The sequence below is a fragment of the Pyrus communis genome, chromosome 1, assembly GCF_963583255.1.
Source record: "Pyrus communis chromosome 1, drPyrComm1.1, whole genome shotgun sequence".
NCBI classification, from domain to species: Eukaryota; Viridiplantae; Streptophyta; class Magnoliopsida; order Rosales; family Rosaceae; genus Pyrus; species Pyrus communis.
This window is the reverse complement of record NC_084803.1, coordinates 8,141,501-8,160,468: the sequence shown is the minus strand read 5'-3', so window position 1 is coordinate 8,160,468 and position 18,968 is coordinate 8,141,501. Positions and strand designations below refer to the sequence as shown.

Here is an 18,968-nt window from a genome sequence, read left to right as displayed (position 1 = left end):
TGTCTTAAAATGAACTTTAATTTCTTTCTTAGGGTCATAAAATGACAGACTACATATGAAGCTCAATAGCCACGCATGTTACACGTCACCAAATACGTGTTGCACACCTGTTTAAAATACCAACACATGTGAGTGAAGCCTCAACTTTCTTCGATCTAGTGGCCAAAATCTAATTCATGTACCAGGAACTTTTTCACGGCAATGCTCATAAGATGTTAGTATTTGATGCTTTCCTTGACAATTTTAGTTCATTAGAAAAATATTACTTATAGCTTTTACAATCCTAGAGCACTCAGGAGGAACAAACAGATCTCCAGAGGTAATTTATCAAATGACCCCAGAAAATTAGCGGATTTCATACACTGAAAACAAAAGGGTCAAAATTGAAATTAGCTAGCGTCTTGGACGAATGCGCCTCATATGCACAAGCTTCTTACAGGGTGTTGATGGAACATTGACGTATCATATTTTTAGTTCATTATTATACAAAATTGAGCATGTTTCAAATAAGGTCTGCAAAAAAATCCAAACATAAGAGGGACTAGCATCCGGCGAATCTTTTTTGAGTTCTCTACTAAATCTTTGTTTTCATACGATAGAAACTCTCCAAGAAAATTAATCTTAACAATTGTAAGTTATACAAAAGTACTTCTAAGACTTTAATCACGTGTTTAATTATTTGAAGTCAGATCTGCATGAATTGGTATATGAAATGACATGTCCATATATCTCCTGCGTATTTGACATCTTAAGAAGACTTTAATATTCAATATTTCACTTTATATATAGTATGAGTCCCTTATGAGGTTCCGATCATGTTGTTATTAAGACACGTTAATTATAAATGAGAAGATAAGTATGTTACCCTATGAGATGTTTCCCAACAATAATGCCCAACGTACTAATCTTTTGACAATTCTTTACTTTATGGTCTTTTATCTACCAGCAAAGGTGAAGTAAAAGGGACTTTATGTCTGCAAGATTTTAATTAAATATTGGGGGCATTTAGATATTAGTCCAAAAAATAAATATAATTATTAGTTAATTTTAATATTACCTTTTCTTCACTTTTATTTTTTATATTCATTTTATATTTTTTTTAATGTTGAAGATAAATTAAAATCTTCTAATTGTACTTCCAAGTATGGGTGAATTTGGATTGGGCCAACCCGAACTCATCCATATTCAATCCGAATTTTAACCCGAACAAGCAGGTTTTTTCTTAGTTATTAGGCCATCTCCAACTGAAGAGTCCAGAGGGACAGAGGGCTGAAAATAGCCAGAAAACCGTCTCCAACCGAGGGCTAGGCCAGAGGGCTGTGGAATCTGAGAGGGCCCCACGGAATCGGAGAAGGCTGAAAGGCTGGAGGGCTGGCTACATGGCTGGAAAAATCAGTTTTCCTGTCGGTTAATACTTTTATATTATTTAATATAAATGTATTCCTGTCGGTTCTTAAAAAGAATTTTGAATCCAACAGCTAGCTAGCACCAGTTACCATTGGATTCAATTTTTTTTTTTTTTTTTTAGGGTTTTTTGGGCTTTTTTTTTTAATTTTTAATTTTATTTTTTTTAAATTCTATTTTTTTTTCCTATAAATACCTAAACCATTCCTCACAAAATTCACCATTCCTACCATTTCAATTCTCATATTTTCCTTCCTCTATCAAAAATCTATCCTTCAATTTTTTTTAATAATTTTGAAATGGCCTCTTCTGCAATGAAAGGTAGGGCTTGGACCAGAAAAGAAGATGAAGCTCTTTGCAAGGCTTATAGATGGGTGTCAGAAGATAGTGTGAGGGGGAATTGTCAAACAAATGACGATGTTTGGACTCGTGTGTCCAAAAAATACTTAGAGTTCTATGAAGGCACCACTCCAGTGAATATTTGAAACCACGAGAGTTGTTCTTCAAGATGGAAGAAACATCTTCAGCCAAGTTTGAACAAATGGCATCAAGCATTGTTAGCAGCCGCAAGTAGACATGAAAGCGGCGCTAATTATTACGACGAAGTAAGTGTTTTCACAATTTATTTTAAATATTTAATTATATTACATTTAATTTCATAAATTAATTTCCTTTAATTTTTTTCTAGGTACGCCAAGTGGAGGAATTGTATATGGAGAGCAGCTCGAAACCCTTTCAGTTTTACAGTTGTTGGGAAATTTGTAAAGGGTGGGTGTTATTTAAAGATCCACCACAGAGAGCTCCTACGCCGGTGTTCGAAACTGCATCCTCAGCTGCAGATATGGATGAAGATGGATCTCCAACCATTCAACAAAAAAGGGTCGAAAATCCGTCTTCGGGTGAAGGTTCCATACCTAGGGCTATGGGACGAAACAAGGCGCAAAGGTTGAAGGAAAAGGGCAAGGCAGATGATAATTACGCCGCTCAACATGAAGTGGCAACCTCATTGCAATTATTGGCGGAGCAAAATGCCCTTGAGGCCGAAGAAATGAAGCGTAGGCATGAAGAACGGGCAAAACAAATACAAGAAGAGATGGATGATAAGAATATGGAAAGGAACACTTCGAATTACACTCCAATGAGTAAGGCCTATTTTGATAGGAAAAAAAAAGAAATTATGAGCCGACGGTAGTTGTTTACCTCTGACTATACTCCTACGATGGCGGATGATGAAGATGATGTTGATTATGGATATTAAATTTAAGTTGTTTTAGTTTTTAAATTTAAGTTAATGTTGTTTTCGAATTTAATTTGTAGTTTTTAAATTTAATTTGTCGTTTTTAAATTTTAGTTGTAATTTTTAAATATAAGTTGTAGTTTTTAAATTTAAATAATAAATTATGTTTGACCCTATGGCCCTCGGTTGGAGACAGTTTTTTGTGACAGGGCTAAAACGATCCCTCTGGCCCTCTGGCCCTCGGTTGGAGACGTAGGCAAATATGGCACTGTACTGTTCGTTAAAATATTAATATCTTGGAGGATCTTGGAGGGCCAGAGGGCTAAACGAGCCATCTGGCCAGCCCTCGGTTGGAGATGGCCTTACCTACCCGAACCCAACCCAACTCCAACCCGGTCATTTATTGGGTTGGGTTGGTTAATTCTTTGTCCGCCCATACCTAACCCGATTTATCAAACCACTCTAACCCGATTATAACCCAAACGAAATAATGCATATATTACACCCAAGTCCAACAACCAACAACCTTTATAATATTTGGTACAATTTCATTTCGTACAAGCTCTGGTATTTTCTTGTATGTTTAATTCAAACTTTGCATGGTTAAAACTTGCGTATTTGGCTTAACTTTTAAGCGGATATCAATTTGTGGAATGGAATTCAAGTTTTCATTGATTTATAATATTGAAGTTAACTAGCTCTGATGTTATTTGACTTATTTTTTTTAAAGGATTAAACTCAAAAAAGTTGCCCAACCCGAACCCTACTCAAATAAACCCGAACCCAATTAAACCTGGATTCAAATGAATCCGAATGAAACTCAACCCAAATCCGAACCCAAATTGTGATGTTGGGTTAGGGCTGGGTTGACCTTCCAACCGCCCCAACCCGTTCAAGTTGCAACCCCTATTTCCAATATATTGGAAAGAAGAATAAAATCAAGAGTATTGTCTTTTGAGTTTTTGTGATACAAAAATCCATGAAAGGGAAAACCATCGAGCATGTTCCCCTGGAGGCGACACAGCATCAAGCATGGTTCAAGAAAGACATGTGCATGGTACCATTGACCCATTCAAAAATATAACCCACCAATTTCCTTTTTTTGGGGATTGGAATGGGACATTTTTTAACATTAAAACAGAAGTACTACTAAATATGAAGAAACAAAAGAGTTGAACCGAAACTCATTTTCTTGGCTGGACGAAGATCAGCTTGATCGCATTCCTTGCTTCCAAATCGGAATCCCATTTGAGCAAGCGAATGGACGCAAAAAAAATCCCTTGAAACAAACCCTAATAATTAAAGTATTAATTACCTCATTGTTTGTCAGTATTGATTGAACATTGATCTATCGTGAAAAGGGACTAGCATCTAACCAATATTTTAAGGATTCCTTGTAAATCTTTGTTTTCATACGATACAACTCTCAAAGAAAAATATTCTTAACAATTGTAAGTTTTATACAAAAACACTTTTAAGATTTTAATCACGCGCTTATTTAGTTTGAATCGAAGAATGCATGAATCTGTATAAGAAGAATTGACATGTTCATATATTTGCCCCTTATTTGACATCTTAAAAAGACTATAATATTCAATAATTCACTTTATTATATAATATGATTATCTTAGAAAGAGAAGATAAACCTATATGGATATGCAATGGTAAAACTTTATCTTTTTTTTTCTCCACTTATAATGTATTTTTACCGTAAAATTTTCATAATTGAGACAACTCAATCTTTTAATATTCATTTGAAGATCATTACGTTATAGTTGCCAACAATATTTAATTCAAATCTGGCAATTATATAGTCCCTTTTACTTTAACTTTGATGAGGAAGATAAAAGACCATAGAATGAAGAACTGTCAAAAGATCAGTACGCTGGGGATTACTGTTGGGAATAAAGTTTGTGTTCTTCTGTCTCATAGAAGAACCTACTTTGTCCTCTCATTTATGATTAATCTACTTGTGCTTTAGGGTGAGATGGGCCACCACAAATGTTCTACATGAACAGCTGCTCCAGATCACTAACTCATAGATTCATTAGTTCATAATTAGAGGTAGTTTATTTTTATTCAAGAAGGGGGTTTGGGTTTGAACCCGGGACGCAGACAATCCACCATCTGCATAATTATAGGCTAGTTCGTAACCAAAGTGATCACAAGGCAATGGCAATGAAGGAGGAGAAGAACCCTAGCAAGGGATTGGTTGCAGCTGCAGGCAACAAAAAAATCATGCTTTTGTATACCAAAGATTTCAAACTATGCAAGTGTAATTCCAGCAACGAGGAGGTCAGTGAAGCGGATGATGTTTGATTCCATGCTCAGATCTCTTGCCTCTTTTCTTGAGCGCTGGTCATCGTCTTCCTCTCAAGACGACCAGTCTCATATTTCCAGACCAGTCCTAGAATATATTCATGGCTATGTTCTCAATCTTCGATCTCTCGACTAATGTTGTTCATGTATCAATGTCATTGACCCATTCAAACATAATCTGCTCATCAGCAGATCGTTTGAAAATTGCACAATGCAACGAAATACAACGTTGAGTATGTTTCAATAAGGTCTACAAAAAAATCTAACATGAAAGTGACTAGATTCTGGTGTACAAGGACAAGGTTTTGCTGAGCATCCAATCAATAATTTGGAGGATTATGCATCCGAACAAAGATTTTCTTTTGAATAGCTCAAGTCCATGTCAACCCCAAAGACCAATAGAAAAGAACACGAAAAATCTTTGGTTTCATTGCTTTAAGATCATATGAATCCTCTGCAAATCTTTGTTTTCATTGTGTTATGGGCATACAAATCCTCTGCAAGTCTCTATTAAGATTGTTATATTATTTGTCCCTGGAGATATACAGTTGGAAACAATTATGAGATCGTGAATCATGAGGGCTTAATTCACTACATAATGTTCTTGATCGGATGCTTTCACTTTGGACACAAATCCTCAAGGAAATGATTTCTGTCGATAGGTTATATCTACGTAGAATCGGGGACAAAAATAAATAGATGTGTGTAGAGTAAGAAAAAAAAAATATTTGTGCAGAAATCACCTCCCATATTGTTACTGATTAGGAAAGTTTGTAGCCAAAATTTTAAGGTTTAATTGATTTAATGCCCCTAAAAATACGATCAAACTCAATATCGTTTCTCAGAAGTAATGATGTAGTCCATTGACTGATGTTTAACGTTCTACTTTGCCCCATCACCATTAAGTTTTTTAAAAGTTAATCTAAGTAGCTAAAATGGCACATATGGAACGTCACTATTTAGAGAAGGGAAAACCAAACACGACATCTTGGATGTATCAGTTTAACCTTATGAAAAAACTTATATGAGTTTCTTTTGACCAGGGTGCGGTCTTGTCTGGTTGAAGTTTGGATCCATATGTGCATTCCAAATTTTGCAAATGAAAAAAGCTGTGTTTCCTCCAATCATACAAAAAAGAGAAATTAGGAAAAGCAACAAAGATGGATTTTGTTTCATATAAAATTCATCATGAAACATTATTACCTTGCCACTTAGACGTGTTTTCTAGAAGTGTAGACTTAACAGTGGCCACACCAAGGTCAAAATTTTGGGATTACCCAATAAAGGTCGTCCAAGTGAAAAGGGGGAACTTAATTACGCAAAAGAATGTAGAGTGATGTTTCATTGAAAAGTTAAAAAATTCTATTAAAGTTGCATTTAAGGAGCTGGACTACTCTTATTGCCGATTTGTCTCAAAATGAACCTCAATTTTTTTCTTGGTGTCAGAATATGATAATCTGAAGTCCAATAACCACGCATGCTACACGTCATTAAATACATATTGCACACGTGTTTAAAGTGTCACCACACGTGAGTGAAACCTTAACTTCCTTTAGTTTGGTGGCTAGAAACTAATTCATGTACCAGGAACTTTTTCAAGGCAATTCTTCTAAGATGGTAGTATTGATGCTTTCCTTAACAATTTTAGTTCATTAGAAAAAGATTATTTATAGCTTTTACAGTCCTAGAGCACTCGGGAGAAACAAACAGATCTCCAGAGGTAATCTATCAAATGACCCCAGAAAATTAGCTGATTTCATACACCGAAAACAAAAGGGTCAAAATTGAAATTAGCTAGCGTCTTGGACGAATGCGCCTCAAGAATTTTTCACTCCGCCGGGGCGACTTTCTTCCACAGCAATAACCGAAGGCATTAACTTCCCAGCAAGATATTTGTCAGCAAATGCAAATCAATGAGCGATTTGGGGCAGGGATTAGAGCAGTGAAACCCGAAAATGCTGTAGAAGCATCATGAAGCATTTCTTGTGCATCAGTGACCAGGAGACACTGGGGTGCTTCCGGGAGGTCCAGGTTGGGTAACTCTTAGTGTCCCTCCGAGATCCACCGGAACAAGAGGAACAAGGGAATGCAAAACATCTGTTATGAGTGGGCGGTAACTTGGTTCCGGTTGCACACATAACACGGCGACAGCAGCAACCTGTATGTAACACAATGCAACTCATTAGTTGTACCAAGGCATGAAATTTCAGGTCCATTCAGCACAGAACGAGGAGTCAATACACAGAGTCAAGCATGAGTCTATCACGGAGCTAATTAAAATCGAGCAGGCTGGATTTGTAATTCACAAACCTGGTATAAGTGCTTCAGATCCATGGAATCTTTGATCACGGGATCCACAATGTTTGGAAGCTTTGATCTGTCAGTGAGCTGAGGCATGGCCTGTATTACATCATTGAATTTGAAGTTTTGAGTTTTTAGAGGGAATTAATGCAAATAAAATTAATGGAGAGCAGTTAAAAGAAAGGCATACCCATGTGACTATAGATTGGCACTGAGTTGGTGAAAGTTTTTCAACAGGCCTTCTTCCAAGTAGAAGCTCCAGAAGCACAACTCCAAAAGCATAGACATCACTCTTATCCGTCAATTTACCTGAAAAATCACACTAGTGATTTTATTATATACTGCCAGAACTTGGAAGCGATAAACAGATCAAGTTTAATGATGTTTCAAATTCTACAACAAAATGGAACTGTGAGTCTGCAGAACTTGCACCACACTTCAGAAAATTATGCTACTTAGTATCTTAACTGACTATGTGCATTTTGGTGACTTTATTTGTTTAAACATGTGAATCTAGCATGCATTATAACTGCGTCTATAACCAAAAGTTTCACTATTAATCAGCTAAACTTTTCTTCAATGGGAGTCCAAACTTTTCAGAAAATCAACATGTCATCCAAAACTTGAATGCCGGCAACTACCTTTCTCCTCTCTCGTGTTCAAACCAGTTCAACATAAATGGCTCACACCATCCCTAATTTCGATTAATTAAGCTCGAGGTTAAGCAAGTAGGTATGGAATTTCCTCTTCCAGATCTGAAATGGAATATGCATCCACTGGCAGAACATGTGCAGCTATGGACCCAATATAGCTTAATTAAAAGACAAATTTTTAATATCTCTATCAAACTTAGTGCCATTGCAGTTGTCAAGCGGCCAAAGAACAATCAGATAACAATTAGCTAAGCGAAAAGAAAACTGAAATTCAATCAGTGCGATTCAAAGAATACATGTTGCAATTATTACAAGTTTAGTTGGCATACCATCTAAAAGATACTCTGGAGCAACATAACCCAAGGTTCCAGAGACCTTGATGTTCTTACTAGTTTTGGCCCCGTCAGCCACGGCAAGACCAAAATCAGAGAGCTGAAACCAGCCACCATGAGAGAGAGAGAGAGAAAAATCAGTGAAATTAAATGCAAGAGGATAATAATGCATTGCAACCATTTTTTAAATGGAAACTTACTATTTAAAAAGGAAAGATTAGACACTGCAATAATTTATATAACCCTACCTTGGCATTGAAGTTGGCATCTAAAAGAATATTAGATGTTTTCAGATCTCTATGGATCACTGCGGGGCTGCAGTACTCGTGTAGATATTCTAACCCTCTGGTCAACAGTGGCCAATATGTTAGTTAATATGTAAGAACCAAGAACAACAAGAAGATCCAACAACTGAGAAAACCAAGCTTCACCTTGCTGCATCAAGGGCAATTTTCATTCGCATAGGCCATGTTAATGCGGAGCCATGAGAGGGTCCTACAAAAATTTGAATAGATATTAGCACCATTTGATTACCTTCTTGAGTTTAAAAATAGAAGAATGAAACAACTGTTTTACCGTGCAATTGAGTTTCCAGAGATCCGCTATGCATCAGTTCATAAACAATGAACCTTGAGTCACCATTAATACTGCAACCCAAAAAGGTAATTATATTTGGATGCTGAATTTTATGCAACAACTCGACCTCATTCTGCAATTCCAAATGGTAATTCAATTGAGTACAACAAGAACGCCAGATAAAATCCACAAATGATGAATAAAAAAAACTCCAACTAAAATGTCAAACAAAGGTTACCTCAAATTCTCTCTCAGTAACCTGACTTGCACAGTCTAGTTTCTTGACTGCAACAAGCAAATTATCATCCAACCGACCCTTATAAACGCATCCAAATCCACCCTCACCGATAATATTGCTATCCCGAAAATTGTTGGTGCCTGTTTCTAGTACCTTGTATTCAATTACTGGAACAGATCCTTTCTTAGAAACCATCCTTACGGAATTGAATTTACCCACAAATGGACCCAATGCAAGCCCCTTCTCGGCATCTTCACATTCAAACCAAAGAAACAGAACCAAGCAAAACACAAAATCTCAGCCAGCAATCCACATAAAAACTAAAACCCACAAATTGAACCAAGATTTAGGGACCAAAAAAGTGTTTGTAAAAGTGAAAGTACCTGAGCTGCTCTGACCACTTTTCTTGTGGGATTTGTGTTGAAACTTTTTGTGGTAAATCCACAAGCACAACAGTAACAAAAAAACGACACCAAGTGCAGTGCAAGTAACGATGAGTGGAATTAGCATTTTCTTATGTGAACCCATTTGATGCCCTTCACTTCCTTGTTCAATACCTGATTCCACAACAAATATATAGAGCCAATGTTTAAGCAAATTTTGATCAAATGGGCAGAATCTAACACATTAAGGCATGCAGATTTTGCACCAACATCAACAAAAAATGGGTAATTTCAGCAAGAAATCGAAAAAATCAGAGAAATTTAACTCAATTGATTGCAGTAAATGCACGATTTGGTGGCCATTTTTGAAATTCAAAATTCGAAGTGGAGCACTCGTGACCCAGATAAAATCCCAGTTGCTAGAAATGAAAAAGGAAGAGTCTAGAGAGAGAGAGTACCCGGAGTGAAGGTAGCCATTGATGAAGCAACTGGAGAAATGGGCGAGGAGAGAGGAGCAGACATGGAGGAAAGAAATGGGTCAGTTGGTGTGGCGCCAACACTAATGGGATTTGGTTGTACAAGAAGCAAAAGAAAAATTTGAACAAGAAGAAGAAGAAGCAGCAGCAGCAGCTTCATTGTTGTTGTTTTGCTTCACTCTGTTCAATAACGCATGGAGATAGAAATTGTGGGTTCCAATGGAAGAGAAAGGAGAGACTAGGAATGGTGGGTTCTGTTCTTCTTCTTCTTCTTGTGTGAGTTTTTGAATTATGAGTCTCTCTCTCTCTCTCTCTCTCTCTCTCAACTTAGCAAGTAGCCATGTTTTCTTTTGAGCTTCCTTTTAAAACTATCTTTTCTCTCTGCAAAAGGTAAAAGGGGAAACAAAGCGATGCAGAGAAAAAAACTGTATTTTTTGCTCTGGCGATGTCTGTGGGGACACTTGCACACACCAATCATGTGGACACTCAATAAACCGCTAATTTCTTTTCCATTTTATTTTTTAGAAAATTTTATTATTATTTTTTTTTTCATGTACGAGTAGAAAGAGAAATAAAATTGATGTGAGTGCGAGTGATTCATAATTTTTCTTTTCTTTTGAAAATGGTATTTGTCGTATATTTTCAATATTGTATTTTTCTTAACCTACGGTATTAAACTGTTTTTTCGTTAGAGAATAAGATCTCATATCGGGCATGATAAAATAAGATGCAGTTAATATATAAGAGTTTCTAGTTCTACTATTAGCATTCCTGAGGTCTTTTGTAAGAAATTCAACACCTAATAATAAACGATTAAATTTGGACATGATCGATGATAAACCATGTTAATCCTTTAAAATTTGTCCTTTTTTCTAATAGTTCTATACTACTAAACGGTGAAGACTAACTTTAAAAAATCGAACGGTAAAAATTATTTAAAAATCATGTTACTTACAGGCTGGAATACAAAAACTCAAAACATCCTAAAAGTCAAGACTCTTGCTATTATCCTCAGTTTCTTTGAAATCCAACGTCATTTTCCCTTACTGACAAGTTCCGTGCATTTTTTCTTTACTTGTCACATGTGCGCAAGACAAAATCATGAAAATGACACTATTTTTCTGGAGGTAAAATGACACATTTAACTGTACCTGAAATTTATCTGAGTTAAATTTGATTGGATGTAGTGTTTCTTCGAGGCTTATTTTTTGCGAACTCCTCTGTAACTCGACGTCTTTAATATCACTTTACTCTTTATAATTTAAAGTTATTCATTTTACTCTTTAAAATTCAAAGTTTACTTCATTTTACCCTTGAAACTATATTTCGATACCGTTTTGCTTCCTAAAACTTAAAAGTTGTCTCTATTAAACTAAAAAGCTCCGCATTGCCTTAGGTATGTTAATTTTTTGTGTGAGTTAATTAAGTTCTTTTTTTATTTTTTCATCTGTTCAATTTTTTTTAACTTAATATTATTTGATTATTGAATGTTAACGCATAATGAAGATTTATAATCAATGTTATTGCACATGTGGCATAGTCTTATTGGGTGCTGCATTCCACATATGTTTCAGAGAGTAAAGTTGTGACTTTTAAGTTATGAAGGCAAATTGAGATCAAAGTGAAATTTTAGGAGGCGGAACTAAAAATAAGCATTTCGCACCAGAAAGTTTAGTGGGGTGATTGTCATCACAAAATGGTTGTATCTACCATCCACAGCCTAAATGTGAGATGATGTTAGTTAGCTATTTTGGGTGTGGAAAATATTCCCATCCATATTATATTATAATACGTTACAACATAAGTATGAAAACAAATAAATGCTTATTATTCCTGATGGGGGCTCTCTAAAGATTACACTTTGGAATTCTAATTACAAAATTGGAATAACCATCAATCATCCAATACTCATCAAAACAAATAAGACTTGTCACGTGTTTGGTGAAAAACAGGTAACAAATTGTATTATATATCCCCATGTTAGTCCTTATTTTTATATGGGGAAATTTCTTTTATTTTAGTTTTTTTTTCTTCTAATTATTATAAATAAAATAAAAAAACCTAATTGCTAAGGATTAGGGAGATCCACATGTGATAACAAAAATTAGTCAATTGAAGGCCAATGAGGATTTGTTGAGTTGGTAAGGAGCGCTCTCTTAGTTAGACCAAGGCTTAGGTCTGAATCTCACTACCAGCAATCCCTCTTAGTGGGTCACCTGTAAACCTTAAAAAACTTACAATATGCCCTACCCCAGGGATGGGGTAGCCTCCCCTCATCCTCAACATTTTCACAGCAAAAAAAAATGGTCAATTGAAGATCTAAGAGTGGGTGGAGCGTCACACTCGGGGGAATTTTATGCATGCAAATGAAATAGCTGACATTTCGCAAGATTATTTGCCTGCCTCTAGTTCCAAAGTTCATCATCACACATGCTCAACTTTGTGTGCAATTTTCTTTGAGTTTTTTGGCATTTTTTAGTTTGTGGTTGGTTTTGTAAAATAATTTAAGAGGATATTAAATAACATCGATCTCACTCATTGTTTGGCTTTACTAACGAAGGGACATTTTTAGGTATTAGTTGCATCGATTGGAAATTGGAATGATAAATGATATATGACATGATTAATATTTAAATAATCCTCATTTTTTTTTTCTTTCTTTTTTATTGGTATGAGGTATTCAATTGAATGCATGAATTATTTGTCAAACCAAACCAAACAAAACAAAAGTAAATGTACATAAAATAAATGCCATTTGTTGAAGAAAATGGTAGAATGGCATATGCAAATTGGTCTCTATTCAGTTAATTCTGCTATAATTGTAAGTTTTTTTCATGAATTATGTGTACGAAGAGGTTAAGGAGGGACAAATTCATTAATGACCGAAAACAATCAAGAACATGAAACGAATCACATTTCAACTAAAAATGTATGCGAACCCTACTAATAAACAAAATCAACATCAATAATAACGACTAATAATTCTAGAAAAAAATTTCAATTGTGACGACTAATACCTTGACAAACACCGCCAAGAAACCGACCATGCCAATTCCTATAAACTTCGCTACAAGTAGCAGGACAATGGTTTCTTTTAGCCAAGCCATCAATATTAAATTGGAGCGAACACCACCAAGAAACCAACCATGCCAATTCCTATAAACTTCGCTACAAGTAGCAGGACAATGGTTTCTTTTAGCTAAACCCTAAGACGACTAATACCTTGACAAACACCACCAAGAAACTGACCACGCCAATTCCTATAAACTTTGCTACAATTAGAAGGACAATGGTTTCTTTTACACAAGCCATCAATATTAAATTGGAGCGAACAATATCAAGACGACACCAAAACACAAAACGAATATATTTGTTTGCAAGATTAACGTTTTCAACATGTAGCATAACTTTCATTTTTCTTTCAATTCACTCGATTGTTATCGATCTTCATCCCCTCGATTATACTAAAAAAGAAGTTGTAGATCAATGATGAAAACTAATAATCTTAAACAATAATGATCATATGTTTGAGTATATATGTTAACCAATTGGACTTGTTAATCATGCTACCAACAAAGGATAGCGACTGTTCTGCTGCTGCTACTCCTCAAAGTAAAATCTTGTTCTTGGTATCTTATAGGATTCCAGAGATTCTTCATCGTATCCATTCATCTATTATTTTGCAGTCAGAAAATATTTTGAATTTTTTTGTTTAAAATTGAACACAAACCGTACATGACGAAAACTAGCCACGTAATATCTAGTAAACACGATAAAGTGATCACTGGAATCCACAAAGAGGATCCAAAGAAGAACCTCATCCTCTTTATAATAATGTAAGATAGTTAATTAATAATTATCTCATTTTTTAGGCGACAGCAAAAGGAAAGACAGCGTATCTTTTTTTGGGTGAGTCCAATTTCCGTGGCCCAGGCAGCCGCAGGGGAGTACACCAAACCCAGAAGGAAGTTCATAAATTATGTTTGCAAACTTTGCATGCATATACGGCTAATTGCAGTGGCTTTTTTGAACTGGATTTTCTCTTTTAATTAATAAAAAAAATAAAAACATGTGTTAATCGTGTCCTGGGGATTTTCTCTTTTTTGAATTGAATCCTCGATCATTTTCCTGGGCATCTGGGAATCTTGTGATCATGTCCTTTCATCGTAAATTGTGAGATCATAAATTATTTAAAATTTAAAATTAAATATAAATAGTACCTAATAAAAACTAATCACACGATATACAATGAATGAACACGATTACGAGATCCTCCGAATCCCCAGGAAAAGGATCCGGCGAGAATCCTATTCCCTGGAAAAACATGTAGTTGTGCATGTAGGACCCTTTTTGTTTCTTCTTCTTCCTCCTCTTGTTTTAATTTCCTTGTTCTCTCCTAGGTTTATGTGGGACCTTACAACTTAGAATTAGAATGACAATAATTTAAAGAGAAAATATTTAAGAGGGTTATCTGACTATGACTGCTCTTATATCGAGTAAAATTGCATAAGGTCGAGTAAAATCTTTTTTTTTTTTTATGAAAAACGTTTTCTGAACGGATGAAAATAATTTTTAGAAATTGGATGTGGAAAAATATAGAATTTACAATTTCGAATTATACAAAGAAAAAGACAAAAAAAAAAAAAAAGAGCGAATATTTTGAGTAAGTGTTTACATAATCTTCTTCCATCCAGATAAATAATTCATCGAAATAATGAATCACCATTGATATCGGTACATCTGAAATCGCCAAATGTTCGGGAATTCCTGTATTCACTAAAATCTTTAGAATATATTAGAATTTAGAATATATTAAAATATAAAATATATTTATTATATATAGATATTTATTATTTAATTTTTAAAAAATTTACATATTTATTATTTATTATATAAATAATAAATAATTATTGCGGACGACGCAGTCGGATAACTTGTAAATTTTTTCTTAACATTGTTTTCCACAACCTTTTTGTGTCATTTCCTTTTGGTTAAACAAAGACCAAAAGGATAGATGTGTTTTAATTATTAAAGGCTAACTTGCTTTGAAGAACAATTGTACTTTTTAAAAGTAATTAATTAACTTTTGGAACCAACGGCTGATTTGGCCACTCAACCAATTTTAGAAAATGTCAATGGTTGATGAGAAAAATAAAATTAATCTTCTAATATTTTGAATCAAGCAAATATTACTCCAGAACTCCGTATATTCAACGTTCTAGATCACTGCATTGTACTTTAGGTCCTTAAATTCAACATTTTTCCTTCTTTTTTTTCTTTAATTCAAAAAAGAAACCAGCTAATGATTTTGTCAAGACAGTCCACCTTAACAAGGGGTCAGAAAGATTCATATAGGTATTTCAGTTTCCTCCTAACCGTCCAACAATCAAATGCAAAACGTGTTATATGAAATACATGTATGAAATTTGTCTTTAACCACTAAGTCACCTAGTTAACATTTTTCCTTCTGGCCATTCATTTTTTACTTGGGTCGTAGTCTTGCAGATAACTTGCCCAATGAGCAAGCTCTTAATTGGTTTTCTATATGACATAAAAAACGAAAGGGATAGGAGAGAAATTTGAATGATACCATGTCTTTTTTTTCTTATCTGAGAAGGAATGATACCGTGTCTTTCTTTCTCAACCTTTTATTTTAGTTCAACCGCGTTGACGTAGTTGAAAGAATATCAATGTAGAGAAGAAATATGGATCGGTACGTCATATGTTATTATATAATTGAAAGGATTTTTTTTTTCAAATGTCATTCTAATTGTATAATGACATGTGATTTTTCACCTATATTCTAAATATATTGAAAAATCTCTCCTATTTGAGCTGCGAGTCATTAAAGTCTCTTAAGGCTATGTAGACTAATTTATTAATGGGTATGTGTTATTAATGTTTGGTTTTAATTACTGGAGTTATGAGAAACATTAAGGATATTCTTAAAGTGAGACTCTTTATAAATTCTCTATCACCTCATAGCTTAACGTCAATTTCTGCGACAATATTACATAACATGTGCTAAAAACATAAAGTAATAAAGAGTTCATAGAGTGTCTCACTTTTAAGAAAATCTCTTTAACATTTCATCGAGGTATTTAGTGATGACAATCTTGTTTTGAATGTTTTTTTGGTCCTTTTATTGGAATAAATTATAACATTTGGAAGGTTGTTAATCTCTCTTTGTTTCAATGATGTTCGAAATTGTAGATATGAAAATTATGAACATGTACACTAATATTCTTCAACTCTTTTATTCCAAAAAGAAAGTATAAACATTGTACATACGAAAGGTCTTTGGTGCAGACTTAAAAGTTTAAATGATTAAATTATGTAGCCATCAGTTCATTGATTCATTTCCCACCGACATTATGGATCCAGTGGCATGCATATTCAAATCCAGATCTCGCGGGATTTTCTTTGTGAGGATCTCATGAATCTGTAAATCATATCTGTTTATAGTATATTGTGCGATATACGATAACTAACCGTACAATGTACGATAAACAAACATAATTTATGAATTCCTAAAACCTCACCAAAATGATCCAAGAGAATCATATTCCTACATATTCAATCCAGCCCAGGACAATTATTGTCATCCTATCCCCCTAGTAACACATTGGGCAACCTAGCCATCTTTTTGGACGTTGAGATTTGAATTTATAATTTCTTTTAAATAATAAAAAACCTGAGTGTCAGGATTGGTTTGGTATTATAAAAATTATTTTAAAAATTGTGTTTGGTAAATGAAAAAAAAAAGTGGTTTTTTGTCAAAATTATGAATCCAAAACAACAGGAAGTAGAAGCAGCTTTACTCCTATTTTTGAAAATAACATTTTTTTTTTCTTTACAGTACAGCAACTCCATACTAGCCCTCAATAAACTGAATGGAGATAGCTAGATGATAACGTACGATAAACTTGTAAAATATATACCATAAACAACATCGTTTCAGACTCGATGGCAGAGCCAGATTTTGAGTGTGAGATGGATTGGGATGAAAGTAAACAGTGAAGCTATCTAAAACGTCAACTCTTTCCAAACAAACCAGTTCAAAAAGGTCAAAAACCTTCTAAACAGACATGGGCCATCTCTAGCAGCTATCTGCAAATGCACAAAATTGGATTGGACTGTTGTACTCCTTAGAAGACAGACTGGCCCATTTTGATTCTGCCTCTTGATACATCGGCCCACTTGGTTAATAAATAAAGGCCTGCACTTTGTTCGGGTTTTGTGATATTTTTATTTTGTGTGAAGGATAACTCACGGGTTGATCAACACGCAAGTCAATGCAATAATAATACCATACTACGACAACTCATATTTCATAAGCTTTTTTAAGTCCAGCATGGTTCATCATTCATAGTATCGATATTGTTTTCAACTTAATCATAAATTATTAGGCAAAGAATCTTGTCATAAAATGTCTCAGTAATATTAGAAGTGAACTTTCTACGTATAATTTGTAAGATCCTAATTTGTTATTGTGCGACGAATTAAAGCGGAGTATCATGGGCCCAGTTCGGGCCCGCTTTATGTGTGAAGGCCAATGACAAAGATGCACACCAAAACTTACTCCATCTTGGCATCTTGGCACAGCTAAATGCCATCCAAGGTTCCAGCTAGGCACCATCTTAGGCAGAAAATGGTTGTTCAGTCTAGTTGGAGTTGAACCGTCATTGGCAAGTCGGTTGAACCAGTTGGCCCGTGTCTCCCTTCTCACGTCTACGCCATCCAATTATCTGCGTAACACGTGGCCCAATTAATCAATTTTCTCATTTCCCTTCAATCTTTGGATTGTTAATGGCCCTCAGGTTTAAGCTTAATTGCAAAACTAGCCCTTGATTTTTAGGCTTTCATTGCGCCGATTTTGACTGTTGACTCGTATAGTCTAAATTGAAAAACAAAGATGAAAAGTCAAACCATGTTTTTTTCTTCCTTTCTGTTCACTACAACCACAACCACCATCTTTGACACCACCACTTTCCACTACATCACCATCGTCACCATTATCATATCCTCAATCGCCATCACTCTCGCCACCGTGGTTTGCCACCACCACCTCCACCACTCACCATCACTACGACTGACATTATCGCCACCGTCTCTGCATGACCACCACAACTTGTACCTCTGCCTCCACCACCACTACCACTACCATATTATCCATTGGCATAACCCTGTGACCATGGTCATCATACCTCCATCGCTTATTGTTACAGACCCCATCTTGCACCACCATCACCACATTCTCCATTGCATTACCCTCACCATGGTCATCACCACCTCCACCAATTCCGCCACCATCATCCCTACCTCTCAACCGCAATTTTCATAACCATCCCTCTTAACCATTGTTACTACGAGCATCCTCTACCACCTTTGCTACCGTCATTGGACCACCATTGTCCTCCACCTCGCTATTGCAACTACCTATATCCCGCCATTACTAACACTTCTATTCTCACCCACTACTATCCCTACTCCAACCACCATTTCTATAAACACCACTCTCGTCTCAACCGCACCACCCTTACCACTACCGCCACCATTACTACCAAAAATAAATATATTTATACAATTTTAGACATTTGGTATCAAATGCGCGTTTATGTTTTTATTCTCTAAAAATATTTCAGACTAAACTACCACGAATTCTCAAATTATAAAATCTTATTTATGTTGTCCTTTTACAACAAAACATTTTTCACAACCCGTTTTGAAAAACATTATCGGACCGACCTTTGCCACTCTCCAAATGGCACAAATTTTCTCAGGAATGAAGAATTCTAACTTTTGTCACCCAAAAAAAAAAAAAAAAATGGATTTCAAATTTCCATAGAAAGTTGTTGACGGAGGTGAACATGAAATATATACGGCATAGATGGCATTTCCGTAATCCCACAAAAAAAATGAAGGTGCAATAACTAGGGTCGTGGATAACCATGCCACCAGCGGTTTCGGACCCACGTCACATACGCGGACCGCCTTCATGACAACAAACAGCGTTTTTGGTAGGGAGCTTCACAGATATCTCCTATCA

At 35.3% G+C, this 18,968-nt stretch overlaps 1 protein-coding gene across 1 annotated transcript; it reads right to left on the bottom strand.

Annotated features, from left to right (window-relative positions):
* Positions 1-6,551: 6,551 nt before the first annotated feature.
* LOC137742396 (probable receptor-like protein kinase At1g80640) lies at positions 6,552-10,302 on the bottom strand. Its single transcript, XM_068482258.1, has 10 exons — positions 9,902-10,302; positions 9,444-9,617; positions 9,061-9,311; positions 8,823-8,955; positions 8,678-8,741; positions 8,495-8,591; positions 8,244-8,346; positions 7,452-7,570; positions 7,271-7,360; positions 6,552-7,118 (listed from the first exon to the last, which is right to left on the bottom strand). Exons 1-10 carry the CDS (start codon positions 10,077-10,079, stop codon positions 6,951-6,953), a joined length of 1,377 nt encoding a protein of 458 aa, XP_068338359.1. The 5' UTR covers positions 10,080-10,302; the 3' UTR covers positions 6,552-6,950.
* Positions 10,303-18,968: the final 8,666 nt, after the last annotated feature.